This window comes from Maylandia zebra, unplaced genomic scaffold (genome assembly GCF_041146795.1).
Source record: "Maylandia zebra isolate NMK-2024a unplaced genomic scaffold, Mzebra_GT3a scaffold03, whole genome shotgun sequence".
Lineage (NCBI taxonomy): Eukaryota > Metazoa > Chordata > Actinopteri > Cichliformes > Cichlidae > Maylandia > Maylandia zebra.
Window position 1 is genome coordinate 1,493,690 of NW_027490033.1, and position 25,161 is coordinate 1,518,850.

Genomic DNA, 25,161 nt, shown 5'->3' on the forward strand with positions numbered 1-25,161 from the left:
CTCAGCAACCATGATGAACAGAAGTGGTGAGCTGCTACATCCCTGCCTTATCCCTCTATTAACCTCAAACCTTGAACATGTACCATGTTCTAGCAAAACAGAGCTGTTAATGTCATTATATAGCATCTCTATAACATTGATAAATTCCTGTCCAAAACCAAAAGACTGCAGAGTTTTGAATATGAACGTATGTTCAACTGAGTCAAATGCTTTGTAAAAATCTAAGAACAGGATGTATCCTCTCTCTTGTGTCACGATGAGTTGTGTGGCTGTCAGTGGCTGGACCCACGTGCAGGACTCGGAGACAAAACATTAACTTAAACGAGAGCTTTATTTGCTGGTGAGTCACCCTTGGCGATACATAAACAACAACTTAAACTAACTAGACTGGAGATGATGAAGGTAGACGACAATGAATACACACACAACAAACGTGGAGGACGCAACAACTGGCAGAGAAAAACACAGGGCTTAAATACATACTGAGGTGATTAGGGAATGTGAAACAGGAGGAGAACACAGCTGGGACTCATCAGACATGACAAGACAAGGGGCGGCAAAACTCAACACATTGACATAGTACACAGACTTTCAAAGTAAAACAGGAAACTGAACAGACGTGGACTAAACTAGGGGATACAGTGACAGAACAAGAGACACACTGACAGAGATGACTGTATACTAACAGAAGTAACACAGAACCACGACCTAAGAAGGAGAACACAAGAAATGCCAAGGACCTAGGGAGTTAGGAATACTAGCGACAAAAATCAAACCCAAGAGAATCAAAACACATCATGAAATCAAAGATAACTAATACAAACAGAAAAACACTGAGTCCACAGACTCAGGACCGTGACATCTTGGATTATTTCACTGTACTCAAGGAGGTCCAAAACCAGCCCAATATTGTTATGAATTAGTCTTCCTTTCAAAAAACCTGATTGTGTTTCACTGATAATGTTTGAGATGCCTTTCTTTAGCCTCTCAGCTACAGCTCCAGACAGGATCTTATAGTCAGTGTTTAAGGTGATGGGTCTTAAATTGTCTAAAATTCTTTTATCCTTACCCGATTTAGGGATCAGGGTTATCAGCGCTTGTTTCATGCTCGGCATCAGTTCTTTTTTTCTCTATCGATTCCTTTAATGCATCAAACAATAAAGTTCTTAGGTCCTTCCAGAAGAATTGATAAAAATTAGTAGTGAGTCCATCTGTCCCTGGGGACTTGTTTAATGCCATTTTCATGACCACCAAATCCAGTTCCTCAATTTGGCGGCCGCTACTAAGTTTTAAAATTACTCATACTAATCTTTCTGGGTCACAAAATAAACTTTTAACATATTTTCAGGCGAGAAAGTAGCTGTGTAAACATCAAATATCTGCTCAGTTTATCAAGATACCGCATATTTGCAAAAGTGCTTCGACGTTTTCGGAGACGTCTGCTACCCACCAGCACTATAGCCAGCCGGGAGCTCGAGGGTCACTGAAGCCACCGAGAACGGCACAACTCCCGGCACATCATTTTCAGATCACCGCGGACTTTCGCTACTCAGGTTAAACGTGATATATAAGTCCAGGGCCGTGCAGAGACGTTTAAAGGGGCGGGTGCTCAAAGTTAAAAAGGGGCACATTGAACCAGGCTGAATAACAACAACACACATTCATCAACAATCTAATATGGGATTGCATCATACTATATCACTGTTGTGAGGTGGCGACAAGGCAAAGCAAACGTAGCCGATGTTTTACCTGATGGGTACAATGTTGCTGTTGAGGGGTTGCTGTGGATAGTGCTGAAGGGCAGGGCTGTGTTGATCTGAGACTGTAGACATTAAAAAGTCCACAGGAGAGATGGTAGCTGATTAAACAAGTGTCATAAGATAATAACAAAATGCAAAGATTGGTGACAGCGCTTGGAACCATAAGGCAACAAAAAACTGTGAGAAACAAATTAGGCTCTGCCTGTGAATCACTCTTTGCTTCTCTTCTTCCTTCCATCCCATCATTTCATATATCACTCTCCACTTGCTATCTGAGAACAAGGCACAACTTGCTATTGCAATTGTAGAGTACACCCAGCACAGACACACGCACACACAGGCAGGTATAGCCAACTTCCTCGTTTATTGGTATATTTGTATTTTGACAGCTGACTCAGTCACACCGTCTGACAGCTCGAGCCCAGCTGATCTCCTTTGGCCGCTCCTCCTCGTCTCACTATAAACACAGCGGAGGAGACCATCATTAGTCCATAAACAATATCAGCTGTTCTTACCAGCCTCGCGGCGCCGCCCCGTTGAGCCTTCCGCTCCACTCCTCCCCTGCAGCTGCGCCCGGGGCCACGCCTCCGCCACAGCAATAAACTATAATCTAATTATCCACACCTAACAACTCCAGCACTTAATCTATAATAAAATGATGAGAGAAAAATGTTATAGCACTGCCTTTAGTAGCCTCACACAGCTCCTACTGTTTCCTCCTCATGTCCTTACCAGCCATGTCTGGACAATGTTATATCATGAGTAATAATTAAAAAAAACCATATACATAAAACAAGCACATGCACGCACACACAGTGACATTTTAGACCTTCTTCAGAATACTGTATATACTATGGGCATCATGGTGCTGATCCAGAATCCTTACATTATTATTTATTACTAGAGCTACAATAATAAAGCAATGAGGAGGGGGAAGTAATAAATATGAAATAATGTATTTATGATGATTCCATTTGTTTCACTATCCACTCTGTGCAGGGCAAAGCTTATTACATGTTTAAACTGCAGAGATACAATCATTTTGCTGCTGTAAAATCCAACTTTTGTCTTATTTAAAATATAAATCTAATATAATCTGCTTCTTAAAGTATGTTCTTTAAAATACAGCGTGTGTTTTTTAATATATTATAATTATAATAATTATTATGTGGACATGCATATTAGATCGTTTTTAGTGAAATATAATCCCCTCAGAAAGGCAGGAAATGCTCTGTAACTTACTTTAAAACTAAATATGTTCCCTAAAACGGTGACAGAGCTACAGACCCATGACAGCCTTACACAGGTAGCCAGCAGCTATGACCAGCACTACATGTGCAGTTAATAAAAGGACAGGTAATGTTTGTCACGCTGTTGCACACACAGCACGCTCGTTTGTTTCAGTTCGTCAAATTGCCACAAGACAACTTACCAACGTGTACGTAATAAGCCAATACTCCTGTGTGCTACACACTACAGTGTACGCTGTACACCTACTTACTGGGTTTGTCGCATCAGTCTGTGTCTCTGAGTTAACTTGTGTTTCTCCTACAGCTCCGGACCGCTAAAAATGCGTGTGCTCTTTGTGAGTTCGTTCCCGGCTCGTAACCAGCGCGTTCTGCCATCAAGGGCGATCATTGGTTAAATGTGATCATGTGACTGATGCAAGCCAGATCCTTTTATTTAGCAAAACTGTGATTAATAGTTAAATATTATTGTTGAGGGGCACAGACAGGACTCTGCACGCACACACACATAAAAATAAATTTAAAAAAAAATGTTTTTTAAAAGTTGCCTCAACAAAAGGGCACTTTGGGCACCCATCAGGAAAGGGGCGGGTGCTCAAGCCCCTCCAGCCCCCCCCCCCTCTGCACGGGCCTGCATAACTTACTTAGACAACCTAAAAATGTTATTGTTTGGCTTTTTTCAGTGTTTTGTTTGTTCGTGAGTAAATCGGTTTGGCTGAGATTAAAGTTATTAGATTAGATTAGATAAAATAAAACTTTATTAATCCCCCGGGTGGGTTCCTCCTTGGTTTTTACACAGCTGAATAAACATCAAACAGAAAACTGATTAAACAGAAGTATGAGACGGTCGAGAATTTACTCCAGTGTCCTGTTATATTGCAGATAGCAAGGAACAGACAGCCGAGTTTATTAAACTCCACCGAGACAGCGGTGACGCTAATCAGAAGGCTAGACCGTCCAATTTCCCCAGCTGTTTACTTCCAGCATATCCAACCTTCTGAGGACCCAGCCCACGTACGCCGCGAAGGCCGGGTCCTCGGGAGGATGCAGCCGATGAATTTGGACACTGTCACTACCCGATCGGGGGTGTGCCAAATGGCGGAGTGAGTAGACGCTCTCTACCGAGTTCTGCACAGAAAGTTCGTGAACAACGGTAAAACCTCAACTTTATGCTGCTAACACTAACAATTCACTAAATAAGAGAAGATGCAGCAATCATAGGGCAAGAAGCAGCAGAATGCTTAATCAGAAAGGAGCGAAAAGGGGACTGGAAAGTTCCAAGTCTAAGATAGCGCCTGAGAATGCTAACGAGGAGAGTGCTACGCCCAGCAACGTGCTAATGGATAGCTTCCATAACTACGCAGCTACTACGGTGGCACTCACGTTAGCCGAAGAAGAAGTGGATGAGTTCCCACCTCTCCCTGTTACACCTCTCAAATCGCCAGCTCCGAAGAAGGTGATGTACGAACGCAGCAACTCTGACCCAGTTGATGTAAATGAGATAATTTCTCGTCTGTCGGCACTAATAAACACCAGGTCTGATAACATTGAGAGCATGGTGAGAGAGAACTCGAACATGGTGAAAGAGAATACGCTCCAGATTGAGGGTCTCACAAAGACGATTGATTTTGTGTGCGCGGAAATGAAAGATATGAAGGGGAAAGTTTGCGACTTGGAAAAAAAAGTAACTAAAGAGGAAGGTCGAGTGGACAACTGCCAACAGAGAATCTCTGAGTTGGAAAGATATTCCAGGAGGTGGAATCTCAGACTACATGGAGTCAGGGAGGCTGAGAAAGAAGACGTAAGGGGAAAGGTGACTGTGATATGCCAGTCTGTTCTGCCAGAACAAAATCATAGGCTGCCTGACGTCATCGACACCGTACACCGACTCGGAGCCAAGCGACAAGGTAGCACCAGACCTAGAGGCATCATCGTGCAGTTCACCTACCGAATCTACAGAGATGCTGTATGGAAAGCAGCCAAAACATCCTCCTACCTGCAGGACAATCATTTGAGGTTCGCTGAAGATCTGTCCAGGGAGGACAGAGAACGTCGTGACAAACTGTGGCCGATGATAGACAAAGCCCGTAAGGAGGGTAAGCCGGCTTATTTCGTGGGAGGCCGAGGATTCATCAGTGGATCAGAAGTTTTCCCTCCTTCATAGAGACGCTTATTCAGTCTCCGAAATGACATTTCTGTAAGCTTGTTTACATGGTGAACTTGATATTTTCACCCTCAGGTTAAAGTTTTATTTTGTGTTGAAGAGTGTGTTTATCTATAAAATGCTATATTTAAACCATAGCAGATAGTTAAATACTGTATTTTTATAAGCTTAGCCACTCAGGGTTTTTACTGTTCTACTACCTAAATTGTGCAGCACCCGGTCCCCTTATCCTATAGATCTATTCTTAGTTGTAGAAGTTTAGAACTTACTTTTTCTCTTTCTTTTTTCTAATAACTTTGTCTTTTTCATTTGTTTCTCTTAATACCAGGGGTTTAAGACAAACATGTAAACGCAAAGCTTTGTTTTTATTTGCCAAACAATTTAAAACAGATTTTTGCTTTTTCCAAGAGAGTCATTCCACACCTGCTGATACAAATTTTTGGAAATCACAATGGGGTAATGAAGTCTGGTTGTCCCATGGCTCTGAGCGTTCTGCTGGAGTTGGCACGCTTAAAAATTATTTTTCTGGAGATGTGTTACACTCTGACTGTGACACCTTAGGACACTACCTCTGCTCACTAATCAGACACAATAACAGTACTTTCATTGCAGTAAATATATATGGTTACAATAATAAAACTGAAAATGATAAATTACTTGACTCCTTAGAAGAAAGAATTAATTGCTGGCTCTCCAAATACCCAAATTCAGTCCTCTTAATTGGTGGAGACTTTAACATTGCTTTAGACAATACGGTTGATAGGTGGCCTCCAGGGCAGCAGTCTTCATACAGTGCAAACTTAAAAAATTTCATGGGAAAATTTAATCTTGTGGATATTTGGAGAGAAAAATTTCCAGATGATAGACTCTTTACTTGGAGCAATAAGACAGGATCCAGGCAATCACGTATTGACTTTTGGCTTGTTTCTGACTGTATTGATAAAGATAATATTACCATTAATATACTTGCCACGCCCCTCACTGATCATAGAGCAATTTACATTAACGTCCGAATGTTTACACTGGATAATATACCTCATAAATTCTCTTATTGGAAGTTAAATAATTCTTTACTAAAAGATAAAATGGTTAACATGCAGATTAATAAATTAATTGTTTATTATTGGAACAAAGCTAACAGAGAGAAGTCCTTTTGTACCAATTGGGAACTTTTTAAATTTGAAGCATGCAAATTCTTGAGAAGATATGGGAGTCAAATTGCTAAATTAAGGAAAGCTGAAGAACAAGAAGTAATAAGCAGAATTGCCTCTTATTACCAGAAGTCTCCAGAAGAAATCTCAGAGGAAGATAAATTAAGTTTACTAGAACTTCAAAATAAACTGGACGGTTTATATCGACGCAAGGCTGAGGGTGCTTTCATAAGATCCAGGAAGAGGTGGCTGGAGGAGGGCGAACAAAATTCTGCTTACTTTTTCAGACTTGAAAAATACAGATCAAAAACAAACTCTATTCATCAACTAAATATTAATGGCATTGTCTCTGACAATCCTGGAGAAATTTCACATTTCTGTGCCGAATTCTATACTAAACTATACAACTCAAAATATAATGAGGCTGTCTCAACAGGATTTTTCAATAATATTAAAAACCTAAAATCTATTGTTGTGGAAGATAGAAGTTATTGTGACAGCCCTCTGACTGTGGAGGAAGTTTGTAATTCCATTTCTGCACTTAAGGCCAATAAATCTCCCGGCACAGATGGTTTGACTGCAGAGTTTTATAAATCATTTTCTAATCTCCTGGCTCCATTTTTACTGCAGGTTTTTACAGAAAGTATAGAGAATAACATCCTCCCTCCTTCTCTAACTCAAGGTCTCATAACACTTATTCCAAAACCAAACAAAGACTTACTCTTTATTGATAATTGGAGACCCATCTCCCTGCTCAATAATGACTATAAGGTTATGGCTTTAATACTTGCTAACAGAATTAAAGAGGTCTTGGAAACAATTATTGATGAGACACAATCAGGCTTTATGAGAAACAGACACATTTCTAATAACATTAGACTGGTTTTGGATTTACTTGATTACTCTGATTTGGTATCTGACAATAGCTTCATTCTCTTCCTGGATTTTTATAAGGCTTTTGATACAATTGAACATCAATTTATTTTCCACTCTTTGGAAAAATTTGGCTTTGGCAAGTTTTTCTGTAAAGCTGTCAAAACCTTATACACAAATGGCAATAGTTCTATTAAAATGATTAACGGCTCCACCCCGAGATTTGACCTGAAACGTGGTATTCGCCAAGGATGTCCTATTTCACCATATTTATTTTTACTTTGTACACAAATTCTTGCAACTAATATTTCAAACAGTGTTGTACAAGGAATCACCATAGCTGATAAGGAGCTCGTCATCAGCCAGTTAGCCGATGACACCACACTCTTCTTGAAGAATGCAAACCAAATCCCTCCAGCTCTTACTAAATTAGTGATTTCTCTGAGGCCTCTGGTTTATGCCTAAATCTAAAAAAGTGTGAGTTACTAGCAATTAAAGACTGCCCTGCAAATACTATCTGTAATATCTCTGTTAGACAAGAAGTCACATACTTGGGACTGTTAATATCCATCCATCCATCTTCATCCGCTTTATCCGAGGCCGGGTCGCGGGGGCAGCAGCCTAAGCAAAGAGGCCCAGACCTCCCTCTCCCCAGCCACCTCCTCCAGCTTATCCGGTGGAACACCAAGGCGTTCCCAGGCCAGCCGAGAGATATAATCTCTCCAGCGTGTCCTGGGTCTGCCCCGGGGCCTCCTCCCGGTGGGACATGCCTGAAACACCTCACCCAGGGGGCATCCTTGTCAGATGCCCGAACCACCTCAGCTGGCTCCTTTCGATGTGGAGCAGCAGCTGCTCTACTCTGAGCCCCTCCCAGATGGCCGAACTTCTCACCCTATCTCTAAGGGAGAGGCCAGCCACCCTTCGGAGGAAGCTCATTTCTGCCGCTTGTATCCGCGATCTCGTTCTTTCGGTCACTACCCACAGCTCGTGGCCATAGGTGAGGGTAGGGACGTAGATCGACCGTAGATCGACCGGTAAATTGAGAGCTTCGCTTTTACACTCAGCTCCCTCTTCACCACGACTGACCGGCGTCCAGCGTCCGCATTACTGCAGCTGCAGCCCCAATCCCAATCTGTTAATATCCAAAGACCAAAAATCAAGATTCTCTTCAAACTTCACTCCAATTATACAGAAAACCCTAAAAAAGTTCAACCAGTGGCTGCAAAGGGACTTGTCTTTGAAAGGTACAGTGTTAATTACTAAAGCAGAAGGGATATCCCGATTAACATATGCTGCTGTCTCCTTACATCTGGATAAGAAAATTAGTAAAGATGTTGACCGTATGCTCTTTAATTTTATATGGAAAAACCGTACGCATTATATTAGAAAAACTGTTGTGATGAATAAGTACGAATCAGGTGGGCTTAACGTTTTAGACTTTTCTACTTTAAATAACACTTTCAAAATTAATTGGGCCAAACATTTTCTTAAAAACCCTACCTCTATCTGGAACTTTATACCACATTATATTTTCTCTTGTTTTGGTGGCTTTAATTTTGTTTTAAATTGTAATTACAATGTTGAGAAACTCCCTGTAAAGCTTTCATCCTTCCATAAGCAGGTCCTCTTAGCGTGGACCCTCATTTATAAACACAACTTCTCACCTCACAAATACCTTATCTGGAACAACAGAGATATTTTATATAAAAATAAATCACTTTTCCTGGAAACTTGGGTCCAAAATGGGATCCTATTGGTGGCTCAGCTGGTTAATAAAGAGGGACAACTACTTACTTACAACGACTTTATTGCACTATATAATTTTCCAATCAGTGTTCAGGAATTCTCAATGGTGCTTGGTGCCATACCCTCAGGGACTTTAATATTATATAAAAACACTGACAGCTCAATATCTACCTCAGTCACTCTCCCTCAGGGGTGTCAAACTCAAATACACAGTGGGCCAAAATTCAAAACTGGAACAAGGTCGCGGGCTAACATTAATATTTACTGAAAAAAAAATCTTCCTCCAGATTTAAGAATGAATCTCTTCTTATGGACTCAAACAAGTTTTTCTGAAAAACTGAATATGGAACAAGCAAAGCTTAATGCTAAACAATATATATATTAGCTGTATAATACCAGTAGGCCAGCTCTAATAATAATTTGGTATGGCTTCGCGGGCCAAATGTAATTAGGCTGCGGGCCAAATTTGGCCCGCGGGCCAGAGTTTGACACCTATGCTCTCCCTGATCCAGCTGAGTCACCAATAGGAAAAATCTGCTTTTCACAGGAACTTGGTAACAGCAATAAGAGAATACGTAGTTTATTCCAAGAAGATATCGTCTCTCTCCCATATATCTTATTGGAACCGATATGTTCCAGATATCAAGTGGAAGACAGTCTGGATGGTCCCCCATAAATATTTGATTGTAAATAAGGTGAAAGAAGTCTCATTTAAAATTCTACATAAATGTTATCCAGCCAGTCACTACATGGTAAAATTTAAAAGGGACATTAATACTAATTGTACTTTCTGTGGGGATCATCCAGAAACTGTGACACATCTTTTTTGGTACTGTTCTTTTACACAGAGATTCTGGAAGGAATTTAGCAGGTTTGTTATTGTCCATATTTTAAGGGAGTTTTCTTTACGATGGGAAAATGTTTTATTCTGTTTCTTTAAGTTCCCCAAGAAGTATGATAAATGTTTTTTTATGATAAATTTGTTAATACTTTTAGCTAAATTTTTTATCCATAAATGTAAGTTTACTAACAAAACACCATATTTCTGTCATTATTTTAAGGATGTGGAAATGTACATACAATCAATATCAGACTCCACCAACAAAAAGGCTCCCAAAACAATATATGTATGTGAATTTTTGCGTGTATTCTTATAATTGTTACCTTTTTCTTTTACCCTTGGCTTTTTGTGTTAATGTTCTGTTGTTTTGTATACTTCATCTGTTCGTATGTTGTATACTCATTGTTTGTTAAATAAAGTTTAAGAAAAAAAAGACACGACCAGAGTTTCTGTCGCCATCATCCGTGGTGGCGCAAGATGGCGTGTTGAGCAGTCGTACAAATTAGGAGCTCGTTGAACTTGTCCCAGAATTTACTTTGTGTTCGTTATTGTTTCCACTCGAAAGTAGTAAAATGACTGCCCCAAGTATAGTTAAACCTGCTAAATTCAAACTCGACCTCAAAAAACAAGAAACAACATCGCCATGTGATGGAAGGGAAGACAGCAGAGAAGGAACGGATCATGACTACGTAGCAATGGACGTAGCAGTGATGAGCAAAAGGGAACGGGGCAATGATTCGGTTCCATCTACACCTTGTAAGAAGCCTGCAGAAAAGAAAGTTAAGTCAGCAGAGATAAGTGAAAGTGACGAAGTCTCCAATGCTACTATATTGAAAGCGATTCTAAACCTTGAAAAAAGAGTGGACGAGCAGCTAGCTGACCTGAGTGTGCAATGCAAGCAAGCTAGTACGATGCTAGCCAGCCTAGCCAAAGCGGTTCAGTTCAACTCGGAGGAGGTGAAAGAATGTAAACAAAAGGTTAAAGAGTTGGAGAGACGAAACGAGCAGTTGACCAAAGATAACTACGATCTCAAGGAGAGAGTGTGAGAGCAAGAAAGGTACAAAATGAGGTGGTGCCTCCGGATTAAAGGATTAGAAGAGAAAAGAGATGAAGATGTCAGATCGCTGGTTATTGGAATTCTTGGCAAGATCGCACCTGATATGATATCAAAGCTTGAAGAATCTGTGGATGTGGTGCATAGAGTTGGGAAGAAGATTGAGAACAAGGTCCGACATATCATCATTCTGTTTGCTCTGAGACACGCTAAAGAGGAGATTTGGCGTCGCACCAAAGATTCGGCTGTCTGTAAGAACGGGGGTTTACACTTCGCTGAGGTACTGCCGCGGGAGGACTGGGAAGAGAGGAGGCGGCTGTGGCCGCAAATTGAACAAGCCAGACGGGCTGGGAAACGGGCCTTTTTTCAGGGTCCTCATGGATACATCGAAGGACGGAGGATCATTGACGTTGAATGAAAGACTTGATGTAAGACTGTATACAGTGGAATATTATTAATGGGACAAAAGAGTTCTACTTAAAGTTAAAGATTATTAGTCACTGAGTTGGTGACAAGTGTTACAATTTAAACTCATATTTATATATTTTTCTTTTCTTTTTTAAAAAAAGTTATTTTCTTAGCATATTCTTATTATGGTTCACTCAAAAATTTCTTTTGGTTCATTAAACGTTCGGGGTTTGAAGGAAATTGTTAAGAGAAAGGCACTTTTTTTATTTTGCAAGGTGCAAAAATGTCATTGTCTGTTTTTACAAGAAACTCACTCTGTGGATGCCGATGCTACCTTTTGGGCTAATCAGTGGGGAGACAAGATTCTTTTCAGTCATGGATCTAACAGATCTGGAGGTGTGGCGATTTGTTTTAATAAGTTCCCAGGGGAGATTATAACATATAAAGCTGATAGTGAGGGTCATTGGTTAACTGCAGTCTTGAAGAGCGAAGGTATATTTCTAATTGTTACAAATCTTTATGGACATAATAATGAGGGTCAAAATAAAAGTCTATTGGAAAATCTAACAAATGTTATTTCAGAGTTTAAAGTTATGTACCCCACAGATTACATCCTAGTAGGAGGAGACTGGAACATGACACCAGATGAATGGATGGACAGATGGCCTCCTCGCTTAGGAAGGAGGCAACAGAATAACATTATTGAGAACTTTTCTAGTGATAATAATTTTACAGACATTTGGAGAAGTTTGAATCCTGGAGTTAAGAATTATTCTCGGTTTAAACCTAATGGAGAAAGCAGGTCAAGACTTGATTATTGGTTAGTGAGCGATGACATTTTGAGGTGTACTTCACAATCTAAAATCTCCAATGCACCCCTTTCTGATCACTGTTTCATTGATTTTGTCTTAGAACCAACAAGGATGAGACGTAGTAGCAGAGGATATTGGAAATTTAATGCCAGCCTTTTAAATAAGGACAAGTATTGTGATAAAATTAGACATATAATTACAGATATAAAAAATGATGACTCAGTAGTGGGTAATATACAGAAATGGGAATTTGTTAAATTCAAAATCAGAGAATTCACTATAAAATTCTGCAAAGAACTGAACAGGGAAAAACGGGAATATGAAAGTAATTTACTTCGTGAAATAACTCAGTGCTGTAGTAAAGAAAAACTAAACGTGCAAGAGAAGAATAAATTGATGGAGTTACAAACTAAATTGGACGATCTTTACCTAGAGAAAGCCCACGGTGACTTTATAAGATCGAGAGCCAAGTGGATTGAGGCAGGTGAAAAGAATAGTGATTGGATTTCCGGCTCTTTTTAGAGAACCGGCTCTTTCGGCTCAGATCACTAAAAAGAGCCGGCTCTTTCGGCTCCGAACCGGCTCTTCAGGTTGTTTTATTGCTTTAAGTAATTTATTATTAACAACAATATAAAATCATGCACACAATGAACTACTAATGTAAAAAATGTCTTTTTTATTTATAAATGTTTATCATATAAATATTCTTGTATTTATTCACAGCACACAAAATGTAAAAAAAAATAAAAATTATAAGTACAAAAACCAACTATTTACAATTCAACTTTTTTCCTTTTAAATTTTCAGCTTTTTTCCTTTTAAACCAATTCAAAACGAAAGAACACAAAACACTACAAACCACAACACAATAAAATATCAATTAAAATATGCAAAACAAAAAGAAAACATGAACAACCAGATCTTTAATTGACGGAAAGGTTGGCATTCAGGAATATCAAGTGCCTTAGCTTTGAGGAGCTGATCCGGTTTCTTCTGTCATTCATTATCTGTCCTGTTTTGGAGAAGATTCTCTCTGAGGGGACTGATGTTGCTACAATGCAAAGTCTCCGTGTCATCACCTGGGTAAGACGTGGATAAGTATAAGCCTTTGTCTCCCACCAGCTCAGTGGATCTGCACTTCTCTGGCAAAGGGGCTCATCAATGTAGGATCTCACTTCCAGTATTACATCTGCTGAGGGATTCCTTCTGGTAGTGTCTCTATTTGCTCGTTCTTCAAAGAACCTCCAAACAGCAGATGCTTGTTGCTCCTTTTGTTCATCCTCTTCTGCCTCTTCTCCCTCTTGGTTCCCTGGCAGTGGAGTTGGTTGGCTGGATCTTGCTGCTGCAGTTATTCTCTGAAGAGCTTCATCCACCGCTCTGTTGTCATTAAAGACCAGCTTCTTGAATCTTGGATCAAGAATGGTGGTTTCAGAGAGAACAGCATTATATTCCATTCTGTGGAATTTTCTGTCCATGGATGCACAGAGAGCATCCACCAACTCTTTCACTTTTCCAGTAGTTACTCTGGTTTGGTGTTCAGCTGTCACTCTCTGCAGACCCTTGCACAGGATTAACATTTTGGAGGCTGTGACATGGCTGAAAAAGAGTACATAACAAGTTTCAAAATTATGCTTTTTTAAAATTCAGCAGTATATTATTATTTATGATCATGTCTAATCTACTTTTCATACCAGCAATGCAACTAACTACGACTACTACTAATAATAATAATAATGCAATAACATTTGCACACTCACCTGTCTGCACTGATCTCCACGGTGACCTGCTCAAATGGCTCCAAAACAGTGCATGCCTGCTGTAGTACCTCCCATTCCTCATGGCTCAGAGGGTCAACCGGTGCATTGATAACTGCCAGGGTAGAGATGACAGCATCCTTGGACTCCAGAATCCGTTTTAGCATATGAAAGGTTGAGTTCCACCTTGTGATACATTCTTGTTTGAGCTTTAGCTCAGGCATGCCCATCTGTTGTTGGGTAGATTTGAGCTTGTGTGTGGCTGTTGTGCTCCTGTGGAAAAATTCCACTATTGCCTTCACTTTGTCCACAGCTGGCTTCATCACCTTCAAAGCATCTCTCACAACAAGGTTAATTGTGTGCGCAAGACATGGGTGGTGGGTCCATTTCAGGATTTTAATTGCTTTTGTTATGTTAGCTGCATTGTCAGTAACACAGCAAACCACTTTCTTTTCCACATCCCACTCTTTTGCCACTTTGAGCAGCTCTTCTGCTAAGTTCTCAGAAGTGTGTCTGTCACTGAACTCAAAACAATCCAGAAGACAGGATACCATTTTATAATTTTCAATAAAGTGACACGTAACTGACAAGAAGGATGTGGTGGTTTGGGATGTCCAGCTGTCAGTTGTTAGACACACTGCTGTGGCTTTTTTAACCCTCTCTTGCAGTGATGCACGTTCTCTTTCATATATGCCTGGGATGATTTTTTGGGAGAGAGCCTTCCTGCTTGCCTATTCATATTGTTTGTGGAGCCAGCTCTATATGAAATTCTTTTCTTGCAGACTCTACACTCTGCCTTTGTACTGTCAATAAAATTGAAGTGGTTCCAGATTTTGCTTGTTTTCTTGGTTGCTTCACTCATTTTCTTTACTGTACCTTTCTAAATTGACGACGTTGTCTCTTGTTGTTGCTCTCTTTCTCTCTCTCCCTCCTGCTCTGTTCGTGTTCTACTGCTGCTGTGAGTGTAACTACCGCCCCTCCCCCCTCTGCCCAGTGCTGAGCAGAGGCGGGAGGAGCACAAACGCACAGCTGTGTTTGCTTCCCTCCCCCCTCTGCTCAGCGCAAACACAAGGCTCAGGTGTGGCATTAAGCGAAAAAGGTTAGTGAGAGGGCAAGAGAAAGAAAAAAAAAAAACCCACGAGCCGGCTCCCGTCGTTCACTTCAAAGAGCCGGCTCTAAGAGCCATTTCGTTCGCGAACGACCCATCACTAGAAAAGAACTCATCATATTTTAGTAAGCTGGAAAAGTGTAGACAGCAGAGAAATCTAATCTCAAGCTTGTTGATAAATGGGACTGAATGTAAAGATTTCAGAAAGATTGAAAAGGAAGTCTTCACTTTTTATTCCAAATTGTACTCCTCAGAATATTCAGCAGCTGATTCTGATAGTTTCTTTGATAAGATTCATAATCTCATCCCATGTATTGACAAGCCTTTCAAAGATCTGTGGGATTCAGAGTTTAAAATTGAGGAACTGGATTTGGTGGTCATGAAAATGGCATTAAACAAGTCCCCAGGGACAGATGGACTTACTACTAATTTTTGGACAGGAGAATTCAGTTACCACATTTGACAGTGACAGTAATAAAATTTGGAATACTTGCTGAGAATGCAGATTTTGACCTGTTGATTAGGACGATTTTGTTAATGGGAAAATTATTTCTTCACAAATGCAGATACTTTAAAGCTAAACCATGTATAAACAGATGGCTGAATGACTTTAGACTCTGGGCTAAATCGCTGAAACTTGTGAATAACAAGAAAGCTCATAAACTTGTTGTTTTATTTAAAGAGTTTAATCTATGTTAAAAAAAAACCTCCCTATTTTATAATCACGACTGCCCTTTTTTTGCACGTTATTTTTTGCCTTTGGTTCAAGTCCTTCAATGACTGCTTTGTGCTTATTGTTGTTGTTGTTTTGTTTTTTTTGTTCGTTTTGTTTGTTTGTTTGTTTTGCTATAATGCTCAACAGGGGCGGAGCGTGGGGGTGGCTTACTGGGCTTAAGCCCGGGTTGTTTTGTCAGAAGCCCGGGGTCTTTTGGAGTGTAATTTTTCATAGTTAGATGCCTGGCTGACAACTGTATAAAACAAAAAGTACACACAATATTCGAAGCACATAGTGCACACTGTGGGAATTTACGACTGTGCGTGAATCCCCCCTGATATTGGTATGATCCGAGCTCAGGCACTAAGCGACTGAGCGAGGGGGCGGGGCAGCTGCTGCCAGCAGTGAGTGCGCTGTTGGAGAAACGCAGCCAGCCATACTAAGGAGAGCTGAAGTTTGACCAGGTACCAAAGAAAATCATTTGTACTGTACAAATAATGTAAATATGACAGTGCATCACGAAAGATTGATATCAAACTGATCACTTGACCAATATTACGTTACTTGCTCTTCGAGTGAATCAACAAATGGCGAAATGAAAAGCCGAACAAATGCTATTTTTTTTAGAGAGTCTTAGCTTACGTGTGTTTATTTCATATTTTCAGTTCTTACCCTCCCCGACTAAATCGGTTTCAGTTATGTACTGAAATATAAGAATGGACATTAGAGGGTTCTTTCAAAGAAAAAACTCAGGTAGATGTTATTTTATATATTATGTTTTGTATGTTGTTCAGTATATTTCTATGCAAAACAAGAGGGATTTCAGTACACAGCAGGATATTCACATTTGTAACCAGATATTTACATACACTTTATGGAGAAAACATAAAACATTTTTACTGTACAACATCAATTTAGATTAAACTTTTGTTTTAGATAAATATTGAAATATATTTTGAATTAGTTAAATGTCAGAATAAAGAGAGACAGAGCTGTCTATTTATTATCACTTTCATCATATTAAGGAGTACATATACACTAAGTTTATTGTTAATTAATAAGAAAACTCCAGAGGATTCCATTCTGAGCTGAAGAAGCTTCTGATAGGTTAGTAGAGTCCATGTGAGTAAACTGGTGGCACAGCTGTGGATGCATATAAGGCAAAACACAGAGCCTGTTTCTGTGACATGGGAACATCAAGAGATATCAACCAAAACACCAGGAACAGAACTGTGGAGCTCCATAAGTGTGGCTCAGTTTGAATACAATTTGGTGCCATTTGCTATTAAGAAATACAGATAGTTTCTCTCTTTACTCTTAAAGTTAACAAATATGTTTTTATATTTATCAATCTAAAAAAATAAACATTTAGTCTGATTTGATGTTACAATTAAAAAAGTGTTTTTATCTGAAGAGTAAATATCTGGTTTCAACTGTATATTTGATGATTGTCAGCACAAAGAGGGAGAGAGAGGAGAACGAGGACAGAACAGATGAACAAGAGCAGGTGAGACACACATGTTAGTCAAATGGTTGTTTACCAAAAGTATCAGCGTATCATAGGTCCTCATGTATTTCGTACCTAGTGTTTCTTTTTAGGTTTGTTATTTTTCAAATTCTGTATTTATTAAGTTTTGCAGACTTGTTCGCACAACAAGGCTAAATAATTATATAAACTTTTCTCAATCTAAATAGTGGACTTTGGTAGAATTAAAAAACAAGTGTAGTGCAGGTCTATGATGATTTTTAGTGCTATCATCTAGTTCTGATTGTGGTTCTGTCTTGGTTAAGTCCTCAGTAGTCCTGATTTTGAACTGTTGTAGTCCTGTTTTAATTCTGGATCAGTTCTGGGTCTGGTTGAATTGGGGTTTAGTCCTCGTGTCTTGATACAGCCCTGACCTTGTTCTGCCTTGCTGCTTAATTAAAAAACTAGTTTAAGGTGTCCTGCACATGTGATATATATTTTTCCCTATATGAAGTCATTCTTTTTTGAACAGAGCCTATTAATCTTTCAGTCATTTCTACCCCCCCCCCCCCCCCCAAAAAAAAAAAAATCCCACATGCATACTACTCTTTGGGCTAAGCCCCGGGTGTTTCAAATATCTGGCTCCGCCTCTGATGCTCAACCAAGGATGTAACATAATCGGATTAATTATGGTGCCTTGTATGTTATACTGTTGTTTGTAAATAAAGTTTAAAAAAAAAAAAAAAAAAAAAGTTTCTGTCGCCATTTTAGTTTTTAAAAGACGTCGTGATAAGGGCGGGTCTTACTGTGAACCTGCGCGCTCATTGGCTAATAACTTGAGATTGACAAGTCGTTATCCAATGAGCGCGCGGCTTCTCCCAACATAAAGTAGTTTCCTTTGAAAAACCAAAGTCTGATTATTTTTGCCTCCACTGACGGAGCCTGTTGTTCCCGCCACAGAGACACAGTAATGTCAGAGCGGTGTTAACACTCACCTGCCTCAGCACAGCTCTCACTCTCCTCCTGCTCTCTCAGCTAAACTCACTTCCTCTCTACTTACAGGAAACCAGCGCTCAGAGGAGCCGACCGGCCTCACGTTTCACCCACAGACACGAACAGCGTGGAATTATTTTATGTCATAAGAAGAAACATATTCATGTTAACACTCACCTGCCTCAGCTCCACCTTCCTCCTCCTGCTGTTCTGAACGGAGGATCAACACTTTCACTTTCAAGGTTCAAGGTTCAAGGTTCTTTATTTGCCACATGCATAGTTATATAAGTATAACACACAGTGAAATGTAGCCTGACACGCTCCTCGACATGTGCAAAAATTGGGGGGGTAGAGGAAGAACATTATACATATATATATATATTGGGTGAATGTACAGTAGTAGCAGCAAGCAGGTGAATTCTGTACATTAATATGAATAGACATCTGACTGTTTTACAGGATAGACAATATAAACATGTTTAAAATTAAAGGAATTTGAAATGTACATTGTTTCACTGCTCCTCCCTAAACACAGAGGATGCTGGGACTTGTAGTTTTTACCTTGTGTGATATTTATGGCTGTGACACTAAATCACAGCATGAAAACTTCCTGCAAACATGTCACAGGCGATAAAAGTTTCACATTAAAGGTGAATTTATTTTTCTGTCTCATGTTCAATAAACAGTGAGCTGGGAAAACTGAAGAACAGACTTCAGACGTTCCCTGCAGAGTTTCTGCTGCTCGGTCGTCTGCATGTTGCTGAGACTGAGCTGATGATGAAGCTGTGATGGGTTTATGGCACGTTTGGTTCTGGAGAAGAGTTTTACTGCCGGTGCAGGTGAAATGATCAGAGGTTACAGCCTCTGGTTAAAGTGGAGGCAGCGATCAGGACGGCTGAGCAGCAGAGGTCTCGAGGGTCCTAAAGTGTAAAAGCATCAGTGTTAGTAACACAAAGATCACAGAATGGGATCATCCACACAACACTAACATCTAAATCCACGGCAGGAACTCTTCCAGTGTCCTGAAAAATCTGTGTGCACGATGCTGAGATTAAAATCTGTCTGCTCATCTTAATGCAATATTTTCTAAAGTCTGGTAGAAGTTTTACTGATTTCCAGTCCACTTAGCAGACGTGTGGATAGGTGGTGGGTTGTAGAGCAGACTGAAAGCTTTAAGTTCATCCTCTGATTAAAAACTCAGACCCACAGATACAGGAAATATAACCCTGGTGTAAGAAAGGAAACAGCAACACGGCAGCCATCTTTTTCCTCCCATCATGACCAGTGTCCCAGCAGAAGCTGGGGTTTGTTAGATCCTGTTCGATCCAGAGGAAACAGGCTAAAAGAGTCGATCAGGGGGGATCATGGTTTTATTATGTGCTCGTTATGATTGAAGCTCTGGTTGTGTGTTAGAGACAGAACCTGCAGATTCCTCCACTCTGCCTCCTCCTCTGCAGGAATCAGCCTCTTGGCTGGTTTTATTCACCAACGTGAATAAAATCATCAAACTAATCCAAGTTCATTGTGAAATGCCTGAAAATGGAGGAATAAATCTGTCAGTTACCGTATAAAGTTTGAGTTTGTCAGTGTTTTACACGGAGACGGTCGTCAGATGTTGAATGTTTAGCATGAATGTTCCACATCTGGAGAAACCTTCAAGATTAAAGCCAGTGAAAAGTTTCTGCAGCAGCCGCACTTCCTGCAAATCTGTTCTTTCAAAATAAAGTGAAAAGTCTAAATTTATATTCACGACAGGTTTAAAGGTGAAGGTGGTCACATGGTTTTAGTGGAATGCCTACGTGGGCGCGTCTGAGTGATTTTGATTCAGATTCGTGCAGCGTGGAGCAGTAAACACTTGTTTTTGTTCATCTGGACTCATGAATGATTCCAGTTAGCACATTTCCAGCCAATGAAACGTAACTACAGATGAAGACAAACACATTTAAGCTGCCTGACTCTCGAGTGTGGGTGCATGTTCCCATTTTCAGTCTGTTTTAGTTTTCAGTTTAGAGGAACGCTGCAAACTCACAAAAACTTCTTTCTTGTGAGGTTTTGTTGTCAGACTGATAAAAGCAGCAGCAGCTGGTGTTTGATGAGCAGACGTGTGTTTCCTGTTCTGTAATAATCAGCTTGTTACCATCACATAATGAACTCAGCCGTGACCAATGAGGCCGTCCTTGTGCGGTTCTCTGGCGCTGATTCTGACTGTGACCTTCACCTCTGCAGGGTCGCCTCTGCTCGTGGCTCAGCTCGTGTTTGTCAGGCTGACAAAATAAAAGCTTCTTCATTTCTGTGGCTGAAGAGGAGTCTGCTCTTCTTCACCAACAGGAAGTGAAACATTTCTCACTGATTCTGAAATCTTCACTTGTCTCACAAATTCACAGTAACACACACACACGGTTGTGTTTTCATATCCTTGTGGGGACATCTATTTGACATCATGCTCTCCTCAGCCTTTTACTCTAACCATTAAGACTGAATGCCTAACCCTGACCTGACTGTCCCTGACACTAAAACCACATTCTGAGTCTCAAAAATGTCTTCAAACTTGTGGGGACGGGCATTTTGGTCCCCACAAAGACATGTAAACATGCACACACACAGGTATTAATGACCTCACAGGTTCATGTTTGGGGCTTTTAGCATCTTTGTGTGTCGCTCAGATTTAATTCACTCTTGTTTTGAGGTTTTGTGCCTTTTTGTTTCATTCTTTGTGCGTTTATTTTCTCTTTAAGCCTTTCAGGACTCGTGCTGTTGGCTTTTTCCTGGTGTGTTATTAGTATTTTTCATTTCTAAACTTATTCTAAAAGAAGGACCGATGGAACACTTAAGTGAAAATAAACATGATCATTTAATGTTTTTGTCAATCACAGTGTTGGGACTAACGCGTTATTAAGTAACGTGTTACAGTAACTACGTTATTATTGTGGTAACGAGCACGGTAACTAGTTATTATGCTAAAATCAGGAACGCGTTAGTCATTACTGGGATTTAGATAGGCTCGTTATTCGTTACTTCGTGTGGTGGCTATCGCGGTGCTTCCACAGATTCAGTAACATTAGCAAGTGGTGGAAGCCAGCAGGTGGAGGAGGGAAAGGGGGACGCAGAAGGAAAAGAGACCCGAGGCAGCCGCCGGTCCAAGTGTGAACTGAACTTCAGGTAAGAAGTTATGACCTGCAGTCTCTCTGGGTCAGATATAAACCAAGTTTAGGTGGAGTTTATTTTTGTTATTCTGACTTTTTCCGTACTGCGTGCTAGCTAGCATGACAGAGTTTCTATACAGCTGGGTGGGTGCTATGAAGTTAATGATGTTGAACTTTATTTTGTTCATAAGTTATTAGAATTGCCAACCGTCTCATCTGGTATGCAGAGAAAATATTACGCATTTCTTATTGAGGTGAAAAGGAACAGTTAGTCCCGTAATTCAGCTACAATGAAAAAGGCACAAAGCTGGATTTATTCTGTGTCTTTGCTGCACAGCTGCCTCTTCTTCTCTCATTCTCTCCCCTCCCTCTCCTGTTTCTACTTCAATCATGAAAACTGATCAATGATCAGCTGATCGTCTCTCTTGTTTGTTTATCTCCCACTTTGCAACAGAAAGAGGAAACCAGCGGAGTTCACGTTAAACAACAGCAGCACGTTTAAGCTTGATCAGCTGTTGTTAGAATTTATTTAATATTAATTTCTAGTATCAGCTGATGTTTGCTGGAGCCACAGCTGCAAAAAAACTGCTGGTCATGATGTCTGTTTGGTTACGTGGTGAGAGGGAAACATGAAGATGAAACCAGGAGATGTCCTTACTGAATCATCAGAGCTGTGATGGAGAAACAGGTTTACCTTTTAGGTGACATGAATGAGTTGAAGGGAAGTTATGAACTGTTTCTGAGAGACAAATAACACCAGGATCCTTTTTTAGGTAGCTGACAGCTGGTAACTGTGCAGGGGCGGGTCTAGCAAAGTTTTGCCAGGGGGACAGGTAGGGCATTAACAGGGAGAGGGGGGCACAAGGAAATACTTTTCTATCTTATTCTCATTTAAAGTGTCTCGCTTTTAAAAAATAATTATCTGAATCTTACAACAAACGATTGATAGATTGATGCATATACACCATCAAGACAGTGAGCATCAGTCACAACAGCGTTTGTTTTCATTCAAAGGCTTTAGGATTTTTGCTATAATGGTGGGCCGGTCTCTAGTCACAATGCCCAGGCTGATTTTTTTGTCCCAGTCCAGCTCTGTATGCAGCTCATCTGCAGTCTGGTGTTACCTACATCTTCCTATTCAGAAGGCAGAATTTCCGAGTTCTGAGTACAATCGACAGCACCACGACTGCAGTTTTTGTGTTGGATGTAAAAGGCGCACATGATGCTGTGACGTAGGCTAGAATCATGGTGGCGGTCAACGGCGGTCCAGGCGTGGGATTTCTCTCGTGGAAATATGCACATTATCTTTTCCTTTCTATTGGTAGGTGGCACAGTGCACTTGTGGCAGGTAAGCAAGCTAGAAGACTGGCAAAGTTATGGAAGCAACACATTAACAAGAGAATTCTGAGTAAAACCAAAGTTACTTTCCCTAGTAACTAGTTACTTTGAAAGTAACGAGTAACTTGAAGTAACTGAGTTACTTTTGATAGAAGTAACTAGTAATGTAACTAAGTTACTAATTTAAAGTAACTTACCCAACACTGGTCAATCATTAAAAATAAATCCTGGTCATGTTTTTCTTGTCATAGTTGTCATAGTCATACCGAGTTATTCCCAGTATAGGTTTTAGTTTTAGTTTCCGCTCCTGTTTGCTGGGCCTTGTTTTGTGTTCGTGTTTTTCAACCTAATAAATGGTTTGTTTTTTGTTAAGATTCAGTTCCATCTCTCCCTTGTCTGCTTCCGGGTTCATATTGCAATCACATCAGCCACCGTGACAATAAACTTATTTTGATTTTTAACTTTCTTTATTTTTTCAACAATATTATGTATATATAAACATTTTGCATCTTACAATATAAAGCCTGGATCCTGCACATATTGCACTTTGAACTTGAACTGTGTTGTCTGTTTATTGGAGATTGTACTACTTGAATTCATTATCCTGGTGATATAACACATTAATTCTCCATTTGGAATCAATATAGTATATAATACAGTATCTGTCTATCCATCTATATAGCTATTGAATTGAACTGGAGTGAATGGAAGAGAATTAAATAATGGATTTCATGTTCATGTTTATCTATGTTGTAACAGTGACGGCTTGAGACATCTGTTTGGCACTATATGAAGAGAATTAAATAAAATTTAAATGAAAATGATATTAACTGTATTTATACATTTTATATTTTTGGATGAGACACTGTCAGTGTGCTGTTATATAACTCAGGTATTTTTAAGGCCTGACTGGTGGCATTGGTGCCCATTGCTTTACTGTGCTGTTGGATGTGTATGTGGGCTATCCCTTGTACCTGACATTTGATTGGGCATCACTGTGTTGCTATGGTATGATCCTGGTAGTTGTTGTTAATAAAACAATAACAAATTCAAATTCAAACATTGCTGCATTCTTCTGTCACTGAGGATTCCAAACCTGCACTCAGTCTCCTCATTACTTTGGTATTGAACAGACAAACTTTGGAGCTCCTGCAAACTTTATTCACAAACTGCAACTATTTTACACAAATCTGCGACTGACAACAAGCACAGAGACTTCAAACAATCACTGAAGTAAGGACTGAAAGATTTACTTTAAAACAATAATGATTAAGACCTTTTTCGTAAGGTTGTTTTCCCTTGATTGCCAGCTGTTACTGTTTTTATCTTCATATCTTTCATATTTGTCCACCTGAACAATGCTTTAATGATACAGTTTGAGAAGTTTGATATGAATTTATCCAACTGACTTGAAAAAGAAACTGACAACTGTCCTGTAATCTTACACAGAGAAACCAAATCCTGCGTCTTTGCCTTGACAGACGCCTAAAATGGCTCGAGCTGTGGTAAGTTACCCTTCACTGTGTCTGTTTCTAAACATTAAATCGTGTGAATTTTTAAAGAAAAATCCAACAACAACAATAATAATATGTAACAGAGCAAAACGTCAGATGACTTAAATGTTCCTCTGCAACACAAAGTCAAAGTCTGCCTCCTCCACAGGCAAAGGAGAAGCTCCCACGCTCATCCAGTGCAGACCGTTGTGCTCTGGACAATGAAGTTCCCGCTTTCATGTTCCGACCTATCAGCGCACCTGCATGTGAGCTCCTAAGTCCAACACCTGCTGATGCCAGCATTCATTCGAAGGACACAGACAAGATCATGCATCCAGATTTGAAAAACGATCGTTCATCCCTGGATGATGACGTGATGTTTTTCATGTGTCCTACTGATGTTCCTCTGCCTCCGAGACCTCCACCCACTGCAGAGTTAGGTCTCTGCAGAAAGCGCAGGTATTCTACTGCTTTTTCTGTTAATGATGAAGAGGAACATTTGATGCCCAAACGCATGAGGCTGATGAGTTGGGATGTCTCTAAGTCTCCAGCTGCTGAGAAGGAGTATGTTTGCTTTACTTGTCCTGAAGACAAGAGGTCTGAGTTACCTCTCAGCTCCCTCCAAGGCCATCCACCATCACAGGTCAATAATAATGACACTGACCAGTGTACCATTCTGCTGCCTCCTGAAATCCCAGTGCCTCCACCCACTGCAGAGGTAGGTCTCTGCAGAAAGCGCAGATATTCTACTGCTTTTTCTGTGGAGGATGAAGAGGAACATTTGATGCCCAAACGCATGAGGCTGATGAGTTCTGATGTTCCAGTTTCTTCAAATCCTCCACCTGCTGATGCCAGCTTCCATGCAAAGTACACTGACAAGATCATGCATCCAGATTTGAAAAACGATCGTTCATCCCTGGATGATGACGTGATGTTTTTCATGTGTCCTACTGATGTTCCTCTGCCTCCGAGACCTCCACCCACTGCAGAGTTAGGTCTCTGCAGAAAGCGCAGGTATTCTACTGCTTTTTCTGTTAATGATGAAGAGGAACATTTGATGCCCAAACGCATGAGGCTGATGAGTTGGGATGTCTCT

General features: G+C 40.2%; 3 protein-coding genes across 3 annotated transcripts in view; all 3 read right to left on the reverse strand.

Annotated features, from left to right (window-relative positions):
• LOC143415793 (NLR family CARD domain-containing protein 3-like) overlaps positions 1-1,825 on the reverse strand; it is a 29,780-nt gene extending 27,955 nt beyond the window's left edge. Inside the window, exon 1 of the mRNA XM_076881204.1 lies at positions 1,750-1,825. The gene's annotated coding sequence lies outside the window, so the exon portion shown is untranslated. The remainder of the gene's footprint in view (positions 1-1,749) is intronic.
• Positions 1-25,161, reverse strand: part of LOC112432436 (protein NLRC3) — a 3,307,575-nt gene that overhangs the window by 1,419,823 nt on the left and 1,862,591 nt on the right. The gene's annotated exons all lie outside the window — the stretch shown is intronic.
• Positions 12,922-14,247, reverse strand: LOC143415763 (zinc finger BED domain-containing protein 4-like). Its single transcript, XM_076881192.1, has 2 exons — positions 13,814-14,247; positions 12,922-13,652 (listed from the first exon to the last, which is right to left on the reverse strand). The coding sequence occupies exons 1-2, from the start codon at positions 14,131-14,133 to the stop codon at positions 12,980-12,982; spliced, it is 993 nt and encodes a 330-aa protein (XP_076737307.1). The 5' UTR covers positions 14,134-14,247; the 3' UTR covers positions 12,922-12,979.

Excerpts from the sequence above, each read along its gene's own strand:
- LOC143415763 (XM_076881192.1), bottom strand. The coding sequence starts at position 14,133 with ATGAAGCCAGCTGTGGACAAAGTGAAGGCAATAGTGGAATTTTTCCAC. Across the intron at positions 13,653-13,813 it reads GTGGAGATCAGTGCAGACAG|CCATGTCACAGCCTCCAAAA; the intron begins GTGAGTGTGCAA and ends ACTCTTTTTCAG.